This window comes from Curcuma longa, chromosome 7 (genome assembly GCF_044706935.1).
Source record: "Curcuma longa cultivar G26 ecotype Majalengka, Jawa Barat chromosome 7, ITB_CL_G26_1.1, whole genome shotgun sequence".
NCBI classification, from domain to species: domain Eukaryota; kingdom Viridiplantae; phylum Streptophyta; class Magnoliopsida; order Zingiberales; family Zingiberaceae; genus Curcuma; species Curcuma longa.
The window spans coordinates 9,470,285-9,488,753 of NC_133867.1; the positions used below are offsets into that span (position 1 = coordinate 9,470,285).

Genomic DNA, 18,469 nt, shown 5'->3' on the forward strand with positions numbered 1-18,469 from the left:
AACCTTTAATTGCTATGCATGAATGACACTGATTCCTCCCATGTGACCGACATTCTTTGTTTCGAATTCACTTGTATGTGGCCATGGGCTACACGTTGCTATCGTTCGCGTGTAGCCTTGTGTGCAAAGATTGAACCGAATGTTATATGGTAAGTTTTGCTTGGTAGAACCAAGTTAGTTAAAAATGTGCTCTATTGGATTTACAAGTACTTTCATTAATTGCTCTAGCACAACTTGCACAATTTGTCTCATATCTTGCCTCAAAAAATTTGGCATTTTACTCTCTAGTCATCAACACCTTAAAACTATTGAGTAATTTAGCAATACTAATAAATGAGGAGATAAAAAATGCCAAGACTCTTCAAACTACAACAGATCTCATTCCGACGATCTTAAAATTCTAAAAATATTTCGAAGAAGAAAGTGAACATCTCATCTCATGATCAAGACTAAAAAGCACACTTACTAACTTTCATATCAATTAAACTAGATCAATACATAGGCATCCATCTCACTGTTATTTGTTCATTCAATTCTATATATAAGGTAAATCTTCGTTTATCGAATAAATTCGGAGCATAATTTATGCACACTTGAGAATCTAACATTTACTTGCATGTCCCATGCAGCAAATAAACATGACAACTTGGCAAGTAACTCCCTTCCCACCAATATAAATCACCATACCCATCACCTTCACAATAATAAACTCATATGTGACCATACATTTCTCCTCCTCTCTGTTTCTTCCTCATCTTCGAAGAGGAATCTGAGACCTTCAGCAGGTGTCGAACTATGTCGAGTTCTTTTAATGGTTCTGGAAATCTACAGGAGATAGTCGCGAACCAAGGTCAAAAAGGAAGACTTGTATAGCCGATCCTAGATGATCGAGAGAGGTATTGACTCGCCTCAATCTGAAGGCATGGCTTGCAAGATGAGCAGAAAGCCATGTGGTTGGATTGAGCCGCGTCAATATCTCTCCATTATGATCACTCAAATCCCAGGTAATTGTTTTTTTTAATCTTTTAGAAAAAGGCTAGATATTTGGAATGTTGTCCATCTCTGCAAACAAGTTGGATCTGCATCATCAATATCTTAGTTACATATTATACAATCGAAATGTTTATCCATCTCAGAAAACAGAATAAGTCGTCTCTAACAACATCTAAAATATGTGTTTGGCGATTGGAATATAATGAAATGAGGTTCCGCATTCGTAGAAAATGAGAGATGGAGTTACCTATTACAGCATAACCTTCTATTATGACGCCTAAGGGGCCTTCAATGGTCGCCTCTTTCACCTTGAAGTCTGTTGATCAACCACCAAATGCCAACAAGTAAACTCAATTAGTGCTCTAACCACGAGAAATATCCCTTTCCTACAATTTTATTTCTTTGAAGGTTGCACGACAAATGCACCATGAATGCAAAACGGAAAATAAATGCATGTAAGAAATGAGATACAAATCATATAAACAATGATAAAATACAAAGTAAATGCATGCACATGACATAAACTTGCACCTAAGTTTTGTTCATTGTCGCCGCATTAACATCCTAATCTTGTTAGTGACTCTCCTAGCAACAACATATGCCTTGGCCAATTGCCGGCATGGCCATCAATCGTATAAGCACGCAATGATGAGATTGGAGGGCAAAGGCAATTGGTGTTAGGAGATTCAAATCTAGATCCATAATCACATTGCTTAAATAGGGAGTTACCAAATTGAATCATCTTCCTATTGAGTCGATTCAATCCACTAACATCATTTCAATTCAAAGCACACTAAAACTTGAACTTGAAATCAACTTAATGGAGATCCAACTAAGCACTAATTGAATCATCTATTATTCAAAACTAAATGGATCCAATTTAAATCTAAATTACATGTAACTAAATCAATTGATCATGATATTGAAGGGGAGCCTTGACGCAATGATAAGGTTGTTGCCATGTGATCTTGTGGTTACGGGTTTGAATCACGGAAACAACCTCTTACAATGCAGGGTAAGACTACGTATAATAGACCCAATGTAATCTGACCCTTCCTCGGGACCTTGCATTGGTGGGAGCTTTGTGTATTGGGATGCTTTTTTAATTGATCATGATGTTGATTTAATTAAATCAGGAATGAGTTTACATATATATACATTAAGGTTCATTAAGGTTTTGTTTAGGGGGAGGACAAGAGAAGAAAAGAGAGAAGAGGAAAGGAGAAAAAGATGTAATTTGTTAGAGTTGTTTATCTAGTTTAAAGAAAGAAGAAGAAAGAAAGAGGTGGGCAAAGCTAAAATCCCAAAAATACCATCGTCTTCCTCATTCGTTTCTCCTGCACACATCACCATGAAACCCCCCTTGCCCTCCTTCCAACACCTACCATTGAAGCCTTTGTCGACCACCCCTTTGCACGAGTTTGAGCCCTTGTTGGCCTCCCTCAAGCCCTTGTCGACTTTCCTTGGTCGCAACTCAAACCCTTGTCGACTTTGCTCAAATCTTCATCAATCTTCCCACTCGTGCCCATAAACTCGTTGATCTCTCTTGCTTGTCGCTTGAACCCTTGCCAACCTCATTCAAGCCCTCGTCAATCGCTCCTGCCCACACCTAAGCCATTATCAACCTCCTTTACGCACTACCGAGCTCACATCTCCGTGGAGATGAAAGGAAAAGGGATTTTTCTCAATGATTTAGCAAAGAATAGCCTGAATCAATAGATATAATTTATCTACAACATCTTTTTACATAAAGACTAAGGAGCTTCTTCCTCTCTATTTGGGGAAGTTAATGTAGGAGGAGAGGATCTCAAAATATGCATTTTCCCCCCTTCTCTCCTCTCTCTCCTCTCCTCTCCCTTTTATGGGCTTAAAGATATTTTAATTTTGTCCCCATAGGTGTAGTGTAGTGGTAAAACACTTAAGGGGAAACAAATAAGAGGATCATAGTGTCGACCTTTAAGTATGTATAAGTTGTGCACCGAATTTACCTGATAGGCAAACTGAGAGGAAGACGGTCTACCTCCAAGATTGGATGAAGCCTAAACGCCTGGATTATCAAAATTTTTTTAAAGATATTCCAAGTCTTTTCCATTAATCTCTCTTTTTGAAATCAACTTAAAAAAAAAACCCAACAATGAAAGCAAAGCTTATAGGAAAGATAAAAATACTAAAATGAATGTGTGAAATTTCTAAAAATTATGTATATCTTCAATTGCTGATAAAATGAAAGAAAATAGAATGAGATAGTATAAAGGTATTCAAAGATAGACAAATAAATTCTATAATTAGAAGAGTTAAATTTGTTAAAGTCAATCATGTGGCTAAAGGAAAAAAAATAAAAGTCAATCTAATAAGAAATATTCAATTAATTTGAATATAAATAATTATATAGTATTGCATGGAGTTCAATAAAGTGACAAGATTCATGTAGCTTACTCTTAATAGTTAAAGACTGACTATTATATAAAGAGGAACACTTAAAGCAAAACTAGATCAAATGACTTGCCAAGTAAACTTTCGTACCGTAGTTGGCTCCAAAAGATATATTTGACAATTTTTCCATGATGAAGGAAGAAAACTTACAATATCACCAAGAACCAACAGCTAACATGCGCAGTTCATCTCGATATATCCTGAGTCATGACTATAGCTCAAGAATAGATTTCCAACCAAAGGTGTGTTGATCAAGCAAAGATCAGGTGATTAAGCAATTTCTGTTCGGATGAGTTCTCTCTTCCAATACCTTACTGATCCCAAGCATAAAGAAGCTTTATCGGATATCTTCATATTAATAATTTTAACATTCCTTCTGCATCACATGACAAGAACAACTTCCTGCACGGAGAATATTACAGAATCAAACAAAAAGATATGTCAGAATTGCAAAGCTAAGTCTGGCCACTGAGAGTTCTTAAGAATCCCAGGAGAGTGGAGAGCAGCTGAGCAGGTGATCCAGGGGGTGGAGGCTGGAAACTAATATTAAGATCCGGAGGAAATAAATTCTTATTATGTTTGTTTGCAGTTCGTGGAACTGGACCTTGCTGCGGACTCTGGTTCCAAAATCTTGGTGTATCGTTTGCAACTAGTTGAGGGAAGATAACCATTCCTTTGTCACAAGGATTTGAGGCATGGAGTCCATATTCGAATCATCAGAGATCCTGAACAATGAATTCATCAGTGTCATCCAACAGTCAAAGGAAACCATAGAAACAGATCCATTTAAATTGATACGAAGATCCGACCACTATCCATGTTTGAGCGGCAACATAATCTGGTAGATTCTGCAGGTTGATGGAACAGCTGATGGAGAAGCTTTAGAGGAATCAGAACTCTTTGAAATGTTTGACTGGTTAACCATTTTAATTGGTTAGTCCATTAATCTGGAAGGCACCAAGGCAATGATCGTCACCACCACTTAGTGCCCAAGGGTCATTTTTTTAAAATTGATTTTTTTTTTCAGAAATACAGAAGGATCTCCTAATTCCTCTCTAAAGTATATTGTGTCTGGTGCATTATACCGCATAGCATTGCTGCAGATCAAGAAGACCGGTCAGTAATCACTAATCTACAGTTAATACAAGGTTAGTGACATCCAGTTAATATATATCTTGTTTAACTATGCTAAAAATAGTTTATTCGGTCTTCCTTTATCGCTCACATTTTCAACTTTCATTTAACTTCCTTTGGACATGTTATGAAAAGATTCTATTAAAGCTATGAATATTGGGTTCCAAAAAGAGCAAAGGATCCATTTTCTAAGGATTTGCCAGAATCGATATTATGTGTAATATAGGACATGCATGCATCTCCATGTTTCCTGAATCCTTTTTGAGCCAAGCACGCCCTCATAAAAGTTATCATACGGTTAAAGGTAAAAGTTGAATTGTGGAACATTACCTTCTAAATCTTAATGGAGAAGAAGAAAATATTAGAACATACTTGGAAATAATAAAACAACTTATCCAACATTAAGATGTTCTCAAATATCTCATTAACCATGCCATATAAGCTTGTTTGCTAAAACTTTTTTCGACAATGAATGCATAAAACCTTATCATTAGAGTTTTTAGCAGCTTCTACTATGAAAGATGGTTTCTTCAGCAATTCACAAAGTTCTTTGTAGTTTAGATATACATCCAGACATGTGAAACAAAACGTGACTCGTGCTAGTAATCTCTGTGTAAGGATTACCTCAAATTGTTTAAAAGAGTGATAGGAATTCCTTGCCAATTTCTTCCGCATGGTCCCAAAGTCCATTGGATGTTCGATCATATCAAAGTAATCAGGAAGCTGAAAGAGGATCAACATTACAGTAAGTTTAAGGAAGCCAATCAGCTTCTTCTTTCAAAGTTCTTCTGTCATAACAGTGACGAACCTCTTCGATATCCACTGGTTGCACAAAACCCCACAAGTATCCTTTTTGCCACCACCCAAACCGTTCGAGTCAATAACATCAAATAGCTTTATAAAGAGAAGATCAAAATTGCATTGTTGAATATCCCTGAGTAAATAAATTTACACCATCAACTGGTAACACAGTAAAATCCTCGGACATCAGTAAAATGTAATGATACTGATGGAAGAGACATGCAGAATCTACCTGAAACAGGCCTTTTCAACCTCCAGAGGACATTTTCAATCTGCAAGATGTCCAATTTCCCATCAACAAGTACTTCACGTCATCAATTTTGATCGAGAAAATGAAGTGTAGCCGGAACAAAGAAACAGCTTGCGAATGAAAGATAGAACATAACACTATACCTCTCGTTTAGAAGAAAGATGCGCTTTTTGGAGGATAGATCGGTTCCTCTTCCTCATCCACTTCGCCCTAACCTTCCTCATTGTCATCGACATGAGAGGAAGAAGATGGTGGGAATCCTACTACGATGCCTTCTCTTATCCTCCTCCTCCTGGCCATCCACCCTTCCAGCGGTGGTTGGAACAGGAGGAGTAAAATGATTCATCTTCCGCCTCACCCTCTTCCGATCGGGATCCTCCTCCGCCTCCTCGTCATCATCCACGTAGTCGTCGAAGTCGACAAAGCCATCAGGAGGGTCAGCAGGGAGCCGAAGGGCATGGCAGAGGCGAAGGAGGAGCGGCGCGAGCGGCCGCCGTCCGGCAGCTTCCTCGGCCGGCCGCCTCTTATCCTTCGCTGCTATCACACATCAATGAACTTAGCGTACTCCAATGATTTACCCAGTTCCTTACCCTCCTCAAGCTCAACACAACTCCAAACTCTTTGGTGTAAACGACTGCAATTTGTCCGTTAAGTATTTGATTTCGATTTGAAAAAAATTCATTCGAGTCGTTCAATTAAAGTTAATGAATCAAGATTAAATTTGATTATAAGCTCAAAAATATTATCAATCAAGTTCAAGCTTAATAATATTTGATTCATAAATTTACGAACATATTTATTTAGAGGTTCATGAATGTATTCGTTAAAAGATTCACCAACATATTTATTCAGAAACTCGTTTATCATATATATAGGGATTTAATATCCTGCGTACTTTACAATGCGTGACTCATCTTAATACCTGTGGTAAAGGCTTAACTATACTTGATTACCAGTTTATTGTGATTTTGGTACGAAGTAGAATGGACTTGGCACGTTTCTGAAATCTGAAAATTTGGATTTCACGGAACCCCATTCGACTGAGACAGATTTCAGTCGACTGGCACGAGAAAATTCGGATTTCAGACCAGTCGACTGGTCAGTCGACTGGGAGCGAACAGAAGGCGTGCAGTCGAGTTCCAGTCGACTGGTCAGTCGACTGGCCTCGAAGCCATGCGTCCAGTCGACTAGTCAGTCGACTGGGTCGAAGCCATGCGCAGTCGAGTCCAGTCGACTAGTCAGTCGACTGGCCTTGAACAGAAGCCATGGTAGCAGACTGTGCAGTCGACTGGCTATAGTGCCAGTCGACTGACCAGTGCCAGTCGACTGGGACCAGTGTAACCAGAATTTTTACTCCCTTCTCCATGCTCTTCGATTGTAATGATTGTTTGGGTCATTGTTGCTATTATGGTTAGACTTTATGTTACTTATTTGAGAGCATGTGTTTACTCAACTATCACATAGCAAGAAAATTTTAAATTAATAGTAAGATTTTAGCAAGTATAAGTGAATAAATAAATATTATTATTTAACGGAGTGCATAATGAATAGATGCAACTCTTTACATTTCATGGAAAGAGCGCATAATGAAATGATGCACAATGAAGAGATATAATTCTTCCTGTTTCATGAAAAGATACATACCATTGTATCTATAAATATCCTCTATTATAAGACAATGAGCGACAGGGCTAGGTGCAGGGGCGGATGTATTAGTGGGCCCGGGGGGGGGGCATGGCCCCCCAGCCCAAGTTGAACCTTTAATGTGTTTAGATTAAACCCTTAGGGTTACTGGTTAATAGGTTTTAGGGTTAATGGGTTGTTGATCTATTGGATCCTAAACCAACCCGATAAGTCGATAAGGAAACCTAGAAATCGCGAGTCTGCCTTCGTTGGGTCCCGATCGCGCCTCCGTCTTCTTCGTGTCTTCGTCGGGCGCGGTGGCAACAACTTCAGCTTGGATCGCCGGCGATCTGCAAGGTGGCTGAGGACGCCGGTGAGTGAAGGGTGGATTGGGCAGTGCCGGGTACAGGGTCAATCGGCGGCGGCAGTGGCGTGAAGGGCAGACCGGAAGAGTCGAAGAGAAGAAGTAAATCGGGTGAGTTTCAGTCGAATAGTTTGATCTCAGGGGTTTTCGGACTGTGATTTGAGTTCTTTTTTGGTTTCCACTTTCCAGGGCTTGGGTGGTCCTTGATATGTATCTTTGGGCAATTCTTTTGTTCACATGAGTATATCATTTTCATTATATGGCCCCCCAAATATGAAATACTGGATCCGTCCTTGACTAGGTGGAGGCCAATAGGCTGAAGCAGTTCCTCGGAGGCTCCGTAGGTGGCTACGGAGCAGGACGAGCTGCGGTTGAGCGAGATGACGAGCGACCTGAGCTACACGGAGGCCAATACCTTCGCTTCCGTGTGGGTCCCTTTCTGCCCGATAACGCAACGGGTTAGGGAGAGATATGTATCAAGTTGTCCAGTTGATTTTTTGAAAAATATTTATTTTAGAATGAAAAAATAAACTTAAATTAAAAATAAAAACTCATTTTAAATAATAAAAATCGTTTTAAAAAAATAATATTTTAAAAATAGATAATTCATAATTATCCGGTGGCAAAAATGAAAAATTTTACGACAAAAATTTCCACTCCGGTTCTTCTCCCCAGGCCCCTCGGTGTCTCGATCGCTTCCCTGTCTTTGCTCTCCCGCTCGCTCTCTTCTTCCTCTGCGCCGTTGCTCGATCTGCTTTGATCTGCTCTTGACGGCCTTTCTAGGATTTGCGATGAGTTAGGAATCGGCCTTGGCCGTTGTTTGGGTTCGCTGGTGAGGAGGTCGATGGCGGAGGGTGGGAACGGGCACCTGGGCAAGATGGACTCCACCGAGTCGCGGTGGGTCGCCCGCGACGAGGAGGATGACTCGAACGAGGAAGATGATGATTCGTCGCACAGGACGAGCTCCGAGTCGGATGAGGACGAGGAAAATGTGGAACAGAGGCTGATCCGGACCGGCCCTCGGATCGATTCCTTCGACGTTGAAGCTCTCGAGATCCATGGAGCTCATAGAAACAACTTTGAGGTGCGTACTGGTATCCAAAATGCTATCTTTCTCTAAATTATGACACTGACTTGCTTGGTAAATATCCTACAGGTGAATGCTTAGTATCGTTGATGTCAATATTGAAACTTTTATTGCCAAAATCGTTTGTGGGTTTAAAGTAGATTCTCTGACTAACCAAGCAATTGATGTATGGAATCATGGGGTTATATTAGAACAGTTTCAAAAAAACCGTTTTTTGGACTGTGTATTTGCTTTGCACGTAATAGCTTTCTGAATGTGTTGTTCTCTATTGAATAGGATGCTAGTCTGGGAAGACACATAGTGCTTGCTCTTAAGACACTTGGAGTTGTATTTGGAGATGTGGGGACAAGCCCATTGTACACTTTTGATGTCATGTTCAATAAGTATCCTCTTGTTCAGAAGGAAGATGTTCTAGGAGCACTCTCTCTTGTTTTATATACTTTGATTTTGGTGTCGCTTGTGAAATATATCTTAGTTGTCCTTTGGGCTAACGATGATGGTGAAGGTATGCAAAGAGTTATATATGCTTGGTTTGCCAGTGTCTTTCATTATATATTATTTGAGTGCCTTCTCATTATGCTGGTCTTTTGCAGGAGGAACATTTGCATTATATTCTTTGATTTGCAGGAATGCGAAGGCTAGTCTTCTTCCAAATCAGTTGCCTTCTGATGCTCATATATCAAGTTTCAGGCTAAAGGTGCCATCACCAGAGCTAGAAAGGTCTTTGAAAATCAAGGAGCATCTTGAAAAGTCAATAATTTTAAAAAAGATGCTGTTAGTTTTGGTTCTGTTTGGTACTTCGATGGTGATTGCTGATGGTGTTGTCACCCCAGCAATGTCAGGTTGTGTGATTATTTTCCTTGAATCCATAGCGCTATCATTCCATATAATGTATAAGAACGAATCAGGAGTTACTTCGCATGACTAGTAACATAAATTCTTTCCATCATTCATTTGTTTTACAATACTTCTTTTTTATATTTTACAGTGATGTCAGCTTTCAATGGGTTGAAAGTTGGAATATCTAGCGTCGAGCAAGGTAATCTACTGGCATATTGCTATTATCCTGATGGTCATCACATTTATTCTGAAAGTTTTGGCTTGTTAAATGACGAGATGTACGTGCTATTTGCTCTAATGCACATCTGGAACTTGTATGATATCTTGTTTTAAATATATATCTCTCTCTCTCTCTCTCTCTCTCTCTCTCTCTATATATATATATATATATATATATATATGTCCCCGGGGCAATGGTGCAACGGTAGGACATCCGGATTGTAACTCAAGGACCCGCGGTTCGATCCCCAGCTACGGCGTATTTGCAGGAATTTTCCTCCAAATGGGGAACGCAATCAAAGGATGCTGGGCATCTGGATTGGCCGCCGTATGCGCTTCCCGATTTACCCTGGTGGTCGGTGGGAAACTTCCGTGGGACCGGGCCGACCACCCCCAGAGATGTGGCTACTGGAATTATCATTTATATATATATATAAATATGTGTATGTGTGTCTGTGATAGTTAAGATTGTTATATCTATTCTCAAGAGATCCAGAACGTTGTATGATTGGCTAAAGGTGTCTTCTTGCACTTCCCAATACTCTTCTATTTTGTTTAACTATTTGTAGTGTCAGACTGCAATCTCATTTTTTTGCTAATATTGTAATTCACCCATTTTCAATCTTAGACTAGTCATCTTGTGAGGTTAGCCGCACAAGCCCCAAGCTTATCTCTTGATATTATAATTCACCTTTTTTTTGTGGAAAAACATGTGTTCTTTACAGGGGCGGAGCCAGGATTTTTACCGAGGGGGGGCCATTTTTTAACATCGCATTGTCACACTAATAAAATAAATTTTGAATTAACTAAGAAATAAGTTACATTCAACGCAATCTAAGTTGCGCTCTTCGCTTTTTCATAGACTCAAATTCATCTATGACAGAATTGACATCAAAACTGCGAGCAATATCTTTCTCAATATACATTATCAAAGAACTTGATAAGAAATCATCTTCCATTTTGTTCCGCAACCTATTCTTCACAATTTTCATTGCAGAAAATGCACGCTCTGATGTTGCAGTAGAAACTGGTAGAGTCAAAATAAGTCGAATCAATTTGTCAAGAAGAGAATAACTTTCTGATTTTCCTGTCTTCGATAAGACCTGATACAAAATTATGTGCATATTAGTTAGCAATGACTAACCTTCAATAAAAAAATATTATTTTTTATATAAAAAAACATACCTGGCATAATTCAGAAATAGTTGAGATATCCTTAAAGTTCATATTTTTCTGGATTTCTATTTCAAAAAGCTCCAATTGATATCTCAAACGCGTTCTTTCTTGATTTGTAAAATCTTCTGGATAGAACTTTTCAGCTAATCGGCAAATTTCATGAATATCGAATGATTCATAGCCATTTTTCGGATGAAGTGCTGAACTGAGCTTGAGTAATTCCATCATCTCTTCATTGAATCGGATCTTCATCTCTTGTAATATACAGTCTATTGTGCCAATAAAAATTTCAACCCGATAATAATGCTCTGATGTAACTGAATCAGCCTTTCGTGGACGACCTTTACTCGACAATCGTCGATCATTCATGTCAGGGACATTCACATCATGCTTCTCACAGAATTTCTTCACATTTTCTAACAACTCATTCCAACCTTTTTCTCGAAAATTTTCAAGGTTTTCTTTGGTATTTGCTACTAACTCAGTAGCATTCAAGATATCTTGAGATTTCTGCTGTAGCAATCTGCATAGCTCGTCTGCTCTTCCCAATAATTCTATCATAAAATGCAAGATGAATATAAACTCAAAAGACATCATTACCTCACAAGCTCCTCTAGCTGATGATCTTGATGATACATAACATTTTTCTTCTCCTATGTCTTCCAACACCTGAAGAACTGGATCAAACATTTCAAATAGACTGTGTAGAGATTTTAAATGAGAACTCCAACGTGTGTCACCTGGACGTTGAATACTTCCAATCTGATTCTTTCCCCTTCCTGTTTCAAGCTCACCACTAACAATCAATTCCTCAATTTGAAATGCTCTAGCAACTTGCAATTGATCATGACGTTTCGAAGAAGAAACTAAATTAATAATCAAAGTAACATAGGAAAAGAAGTTCTCAATAGGTATGAGACTTTTAGCTGTTGCCACCAAAACTAATTGCAGCCTATGAGCAAAACAATGAATATAATATGCATAATGACATTCCTCCAAAAACAAAGCTTGCAAACCATTCCACTCCCCACGCATGTTACTAGCACCATCATATCCTTGTCCTCGAATATTCTGTGTACTAAGATTATGATGAGCAAGAACCTTACATATTTCTTTCTTCAATGTCAAAGCTTTAGTATCCTTTACATGAATAATGTCAAAAAATCTTTTCCGAACAAAACCCTCTCTGTCAACAAATCTCAAAATAATGCACATTTGTTCCCTAGCAGATTCATCTCGAGATTCATCCACAATGAGACAGTATTTTTCATCACCAATCTCAGAACGTATAAATCTTTGAATTTTGCTTTCATAGAGGGACAATATCTCTTTCTGAATTGCAGGAGAAGTATAAGTTGCATTTTGAGGAGCATTTTCAAGAACAACAGAAGCAACATCATCATTAAAGGCAGCCGTATGCTTTATAATCTCCAAAAAGTTACCTCTATTATATGAATCAATACTCTCATCATGACCTCTGAATGCAATACCTTGAAATGCACATAATTTGGCAACTTCAATTGAAACTTTAAGCCTTAATCGATTCTTCACAACTAACTCTTGAGACTGCCGATCCATATTCATATCTATATGCTGCAATGAATTCATCAAATCATGACATTTGCCAACAGCCACCCTGTGCAAAGAGTTAGGTGTCTTTCCCACATGAGACAAAAAAGCACAATCATTTCCAGCATTTACTTTTTTCCAAGACTTGAATCCACCGACAACAAATGTACTTGTCGAATCTGGGTTGGAAAAAAGGAAGCACGGAAGACAAAATGCTGCATTTTCTGTAGGAGAATATTCTAGCCAATCCTTAAATGATTCATACCAAGAAGTTAAAAACTTTCTACCTTTACCCTTGAATACAGGAGGAGCAACTTGATAAGGACCAGCTCTCAAATATAATCGTCGAATTTCATCTCTTTTTTCCATTGGATATTTCCATATCATTTGACGTTTACCAGGATCTCTTTCAATTTGAGAATCATCAAGTGATGCATTATCTACCCTCGGACACTTCTTTGGAGGAGAATCAGATTGATTAACTTGGTCATCTTGATTATTCAACAGTTCACCACCTTTATCAGCCATCACCGGATTACCATCAACATGTGTAGAAGAATTAATATTTGTCTCCCCATCAAGATTTCTTTTTTTGAAATAAGAATCAATCTTTCTATTGCTCATCACGTCCCTATAAATTAAAAAATAATAAAAGTTCAATAAAATATTAGAGTAAAGACACTCGACTATGATAAAGATGTTGACACGACAATAGTATAGTGGTTGAGAAGCTTGACAACCAATTCTCTGAAATAAAGGTTGAATTGTAGTTCACAACAATATTCAAGAGAGAGATATTCAAAAGATGAAGTTACTGAACAATCTTCAAACTACTTGATATAATCTTTATCCTTAAATTCCCCTCAAACTGAAGATACGACAAGATTTTGAAGCTTGACAACCAATGCTCTGAAATGAAAGCTGAATTGTAGTTCACCACAATCTTCAAGAGATCTCTCTCCAAAAGATGAAGTTAGTGACAATCTTCAAACAATTTGATATAATCTTCTTCCTTAAATTCCCCTCAAACAGAAGATACAGCAAGATTTTGAAATTTGTGAGGGTAAAATGGCAACTTGTGCGAGATTACAGATTGAATAGATAGATAAAGGTTCTAGCATCTACTCTTGAAACAAGGGACTGACGTTGAACTTTACTCATTTGCTCTCCCAATATTAGTCTTCATTTGATCTAACTGCCTCCTTTTCAAAACTTGCTACCCTGTTTTATCTATTTCTTTACACATGTCAATGTCTAAGGAGAGAAAAAGTGTATGATAGAGAAGTAATATGGTTTTTTGGTAGTGATGGAGGAATGGGAAGCCACACCATCATGTGAAACTCACAACCTCTCCATACTGGGATTAAGGAAGAAAAAACAATCCTACAAGAAGATCCCAGTCTGAATGTGAAGTTAAAAGGGATAAAATATTTTCTTGTGTTAAAGAAAAACTATCACACTATACAAATGCAAGACTCAAACACAATACCCTATAATTGAATACCTAATGTGAGAATAAACAATTGAAAGCACGATGATGACTCCAAAAATGATTAACAGTAATTATAATAGTTATAAGTTCAAAACAGCTAGCAAATGGTATTTATAAAAGATATGACCCATTATCAAGCAATCCAAAGTATGAAAAAGGAATAAAGTTAATTCTTAAAGATATAAACTGCAGAAATTGCAGAAAAATTATGACTCTCATCATACCCCCACGCTACGATCCGAGTCCCTTTTCCGGCGGCGGCGAAGACCAATCTCCCACTGCTCAACTCCGGTCTCCGGCGCTCCTCAGCTTCAGAACCGCGTCGGCCGTCGGCAACTCCACCTTGCAGCGTCGGCGGCTAAGGAAGAGCAGAAACACAGCGAAGGCGAAAGGTCGGGAGGCAGGCGCGCGAAGGAAACCAGAGGAGAGGTAGTGCCGATCGACCTTTAATATTCCTTAACGGATCGGGTCCGATTTGAAGCCCATTAAGCCTTATAACCCATTAGTCCCTTACTCCCTCTCGGTATTTTACACAGGGGCCAGGGGGGGCGAGCGCCCCCAGGCGCCCCCCCCTGTAGCTCCGCCACTGAAATGGTCAGCATTCCCAAAGATTTAATGATTCATCTAATTTTAAAAATGTTAATATGATCAAACTAACTATTTTAAGGACAAAGAAACATTATCCATTATGTCGTTTGGCCTCACCATTCCTTAAAATTTACTTAATGGAAGACAAGTTTTCTTCCTAATGATTAAAATTTATCCAATATTTTTATACTTGAATTTTGTTGTCTTAAGATATTGTATAATAAAATAAACCATTGTGTAGAAAACAATTTTATGCGGATCTAAAAATTTCATTCAATCCAATTGCTTCGTTCCAACAACTTGTGAAGTAATTGGATGGAATGTAATTTCATTTAATCCAATTATAAAGGAATAATTTGGTATGTGATTTTTTTTTTGAATATTAGACTACAATATTGTTTTGATTTATTTTATTTATTTTGTTTTAAAATTTAAAAGACAGAGGACTGCCTGAGCCTCATGGTTCACAGGTGTGCTGGGCCCACTGCTTCTGGAAACCTGAAAGGACACCTCAGCTCCACTTCCCGCTTATCCTACGGCTGCGATGGACTCCGCCACGCAACGCACACTGGGAACCGTCCAGTCATAGACTGACGGCTGTGATCCCTTCGAAGGCCAGTCCGCGTCGCTTTTGCCTTTCTTCAGCAGCGATTGACCTGGCCATCAGCTGTCGCGAGCAACTCACGGAACGCGTTTCCGGATATCGGCGAGATGACGTCATGAGAAATCTGCTGACGAGGCTCTATTCTTAAGCTTGCTTCTTAGATGGAGATAAGATCACGGAATGAACGTGTTTCCTGTTTCTGGTGAGACAGCTCAGCTACATTGATGGCAGACTATTAAACCCTCCTCGCCGACAAGTTCTGTTAACTTTGTGTGGCGCGTAAAAAAGCAGGGGGGAGAAAGAACGAGAGAGCGGAAGGGGGAGAACACGCCGGAATCTTCGTGGAATATTCCGTGTGGGCAGCGGATTCGTCGGCTGGGTACGATCGGGGGGCGGTGGTGGATTGGGATGGCGAGCGACGACGCGGTAGCTATCCAGGTCGCCAAGATGGCCGGGGAGCTCAGCGTCATCACCATCAATTGTCCCGATCAGACGGGCCTCGGATGCGACCTCTGCCGCACGATCCTCGAGTTCGGCCTTCGCATCGCCAGAGCAGGTGATAGCGTAATTGCCTTCGTTATTTATTATTATCATTACAATTCTGTTAGTTTTATTCTTGCTTGGGCGAATCCTGATGTCATTGTTCTTGCTTTTGTGGTCCTCTTTCGATACCTTGTACAGCTCCTGGTGTTCTTATTATTGCTTTTAATGACATTATAGGTTTATTGACAAGTAATTGCTGATACTCTTATTTTCTCATCTCCAATATACTGTTTGACGATGCAGTGTTCTTTTTCCCGATTCGAGAAATCGTGTGTTCTTCTTAATCAAATTGCTTCTTCCTGTCTAAAAATTGAACTAATTATCTCTAGTTTGCGAATGCTTTTCTTGATAGTTATCTCCTCACTGTTGTTCACATGTCATCTGTTTTGTTTGTTTTGATTTTTTTGACTGTTGGAAATGCTGCTGCAGTTTTTGAATGACGCGTTAGATGTTACCTTTTCATTGATATCACCAATGAGTTCAAATTTACATGGAATTTGTCTGTAATATTATTTTTTTTTTGATTGAAGATTTGTCGACTGATGGGCAATGGTGCTATTTGGTATTATGGGTCATCCCGTGCTCAGCCTCCAGTAACATCCATTGGACGAGTTTGAAGAACCGACTAATATCTATTTGCCCATCTTGGTCTCTTCCATTTTACATTGATTCATCGAATCAGCCAGTGAATTCTCAGGTTTACCTCATGAAGTTGTTTTCTACTGATCGAAAAGGACTCTTGCATGGTAATTCATATTTTACCTCTGAGTTGATCTTATGTTGGAAGTTGCATTTCTTAATCACTGCCGTATTTGTTGTAGATGTCACACGGGTTCTTTGTGAGCTTGAACTTTTGATTCACAGAGTGAAAGTCTCAACAACCCCAGATGGCAAGAGCATGAACCTTTTCTTTATTACTGATGGCATGTAAGTGGATCTACCAATTTTGTTTCAGCTTGTTCTCTTGCATCTTGTGTTTGTTCGAATTCCTATGATCATGCTAATTTTCCCTTGGAATTTTGCATCAAGTATGTAATGCAATCAAGTTCTAGCAACTAATGCAATAGGTGCAAATTTTTTTTGGCATGCTTCTGTGCATAAACTAGCATATGGTTTAATGACTTTTACCTTGACAGAATGCTGTGCCCTGTTTATATAAGATGGAAATTTCTACCTTCTACTTTGCTGTTTTGGCAGGGAGCTCTTGCACACACAAAGGAGACAGGATGAGACGCATGAACAACTGAGTACAATCCTAGGGGAGTCACTTTATAGCTTTGAGATTTTGCCAGCTAATGGTTTTCAACATGGTTTCTCCAGTTTTCCACCACAAGTTGCTGAAAATCTCTTCAGCCTGGAGCTAGTAGACAATGAACTGTGTTTACATTCTGTCATTCCAGACATGAAAAAGCTGACGAAATCCGATCTCAAATTTGATAATACATTAAGCCATACCTCGACTTTGCTTCAAATTCATTGTGTTGATCAAAAGGGACTCCTCTATGACATTTTGAGGACATTGAAGGATTGCAATATTCAGGTTCCCTTTCTCCTCTGACTTTTTCTATTTAACTTAAGCAAGATATCACTTGTAGCTGTTAAAAATGAATTATTTAGCATATTAGTTAGTTGATTATTGGTTATTGATTCTTGTGTAATCCTGTCTCTCACACTAGGAAAGAAGAGAACCGCAGCAAAGTGATGATTAACAACATCTATCCCTGACATGAGTTCCTATTTCATGAAGAAGCTGAATTTTTCACATCTTCACAAAACTAGATCTAACAACATCCTCCAGTCATCAGGATTAAAATCTCATCTTTATTTATTATCCAATATAAATATATACAAACTGCTAGCATATTATATCTAGCTCTGTAGCTCTTGTTACCTTTACAAAGATTCGACTGTACTCATAATCCCAGTTTGCCAGGTCATTGCAAATGCACATTGAAGATGCATAATGACTGATAATGATGTTGTTCCCCATGATTCAGATAGTTTACGGGCGATTCATGTCACATACGAAAGGCTCCCGAGAGATTGATCTATTCATCCAGCAAACAGATGGAAAGAAGATTACGGATCCAGAAAAGCAGGAATTCCTATTCTCTTGTTTGAGATCAGAAATGCTTCATCCATTGAGAGTTATGATCGTTAATCGTGGGCCAGAGACCGAGCTCCTCGTTGCCAATCCCGTTGAGCTGTCCGGAAAAGGAAGGCCTCGTGTCTTTTATGATTCCACTCTTGCTCTTAAATTGCTAGGGATTTGCATTTTCTCTGTAAGTAAGCTACAATCTCTAAACACCTTTTGGTACCAATACTGCGAGTATTCAACCTCGATATATATATCATTTGCAGGCTGAAATTGGCAGACACTCATCATTTGATAGGGAATGGGAGGTCTACAGGTTCCTCTTGGTTGATAGCAAGGAATTGCCTTTGTCAAGTCCACATGCTAGGAATCATATTGTTGACAGGGTGAGAAGAACTTTAATGGGCTGGTAAGCAGTAACCTAACTAATGTAGTGAAGCTTTCATGTTTCAGATTTTCTTTACCACCCCTATGTAAATAGTCAATTGTACAGCAAATATCCTCAGCCATTGTACATTAATATAATTATTGGCTTATCTTTGCTAAATTGATTATGTTAATTTTGTATCAATATTTATTTTATGTGTGCTGTAAAATTAGTCGATTTTGCATTGGTTAATATGTGGATATGTTTTTTTATAATTGATAATCACCCAAA

The 18,469-nt window shown here is 38.7% G+C and overlaps 3 protein-coding genes and 1 long non-coding RNA gene across 5 annotated transcripts; 2 read left to right on the forward strand and 2 right to left on the reverse strand.

The window, feature by feature from the left end:
* Positions 1 to 516: 516 nt before the first annotated feature.
* LOC141832086 (uncharacterized) lies at positions 517 to 6,074 on the reverse strand. Of its 2 annotated transcripts, XR_012602094.1 has the most exons (6): positions 5,755 to 6,074; positions 5,594 to 5,633; positions 5,369 to 5,494; positions 5,185 to 5,283; positions 1,241 to 1,309; positions 517 to 1,079 (listed from the first exon to the last, which is right to left on the reverse strand). It is a non-coding gene; the product is annotated as an uncharacterized LOC141832086 (long non-coding RNA). The 2 variants fall into 2 exon arrangements; XR_012602093.1 differs by having other exon boundaries at positions 517 to 1,309.
* A 2,274-nt stretch (positions 6,075 to 8,348) lies between these two features.
* On the forward strand, positions 8,349 to 9,858 carry LOC141832604 (potassium transporter 7-like). Its single transcript, XM_074720081.1, has 4 exons — positions 8,349 to 8,682; positions 8,962 to 9,190; positions 9,279 to 9,527; positions 9,674 to 9,858. The coding sequence occupies exons 1-4, from the start codon at positions 8,443 to 8,445 to the stop codon at positions 9,856 to 9,858; spliced, it is 903 nt and encodes a 300-aa protein (XP_074576182.1). The 5' UTR covers positions 8,349 to 8,442.
* Positions 9,859 to 11,411: 1,553 nt separating this feature from the next.
* Positions 11,412 to 13,017, reverse strand: LOC141832605 (uncharacterized). The gene is made up of 3 exons (XM_074720082.1): positions 11,937 to 13,017; positions 11,521 to 11,597; positions 11,412 to 11,474 (listed from the first exon to the last, which is right to left on the reverse strand). The coding sequence occupies exons 1-3, from the start codon at positions 13,015 to 13,017 to the stop codon at positions 11,412 to 11,414; spliced, it is 1,221 nt and encodes a 406-aa protein (XP_074576183.1).
* A 2,438-nt stretch (positions 13,018 to 15,455) lies between these two features.
* Positions 15,456 to 18,382, forward strand: LOC141832349 (ACT domain-containing protein ACR9-like). The gene is made up of 6 exons (XM_074719853.1): positions 15,456 to 15,729; positions 16,247 to 16,462; positions 16,538 to 16,643; positions 16,914 to 17,256; positions 17,714 to 17,998; positions 18,078 to 18,382. The coding sequence occupies exons 1-6, from the start codon at positions 15,582 to 15,584 to the stop codon at positions 18,222 to 18,224; spliced, it is 1,245 nt and encodes a 414-aa protein (XP_074575954.1). The 5' UTR covers positions 15,456 to 15,581; the 3' UTR covers positions 18,225 to 18,382.
* Positions 18,383 to 18,469: the final 87 nt, after the last annotated feature.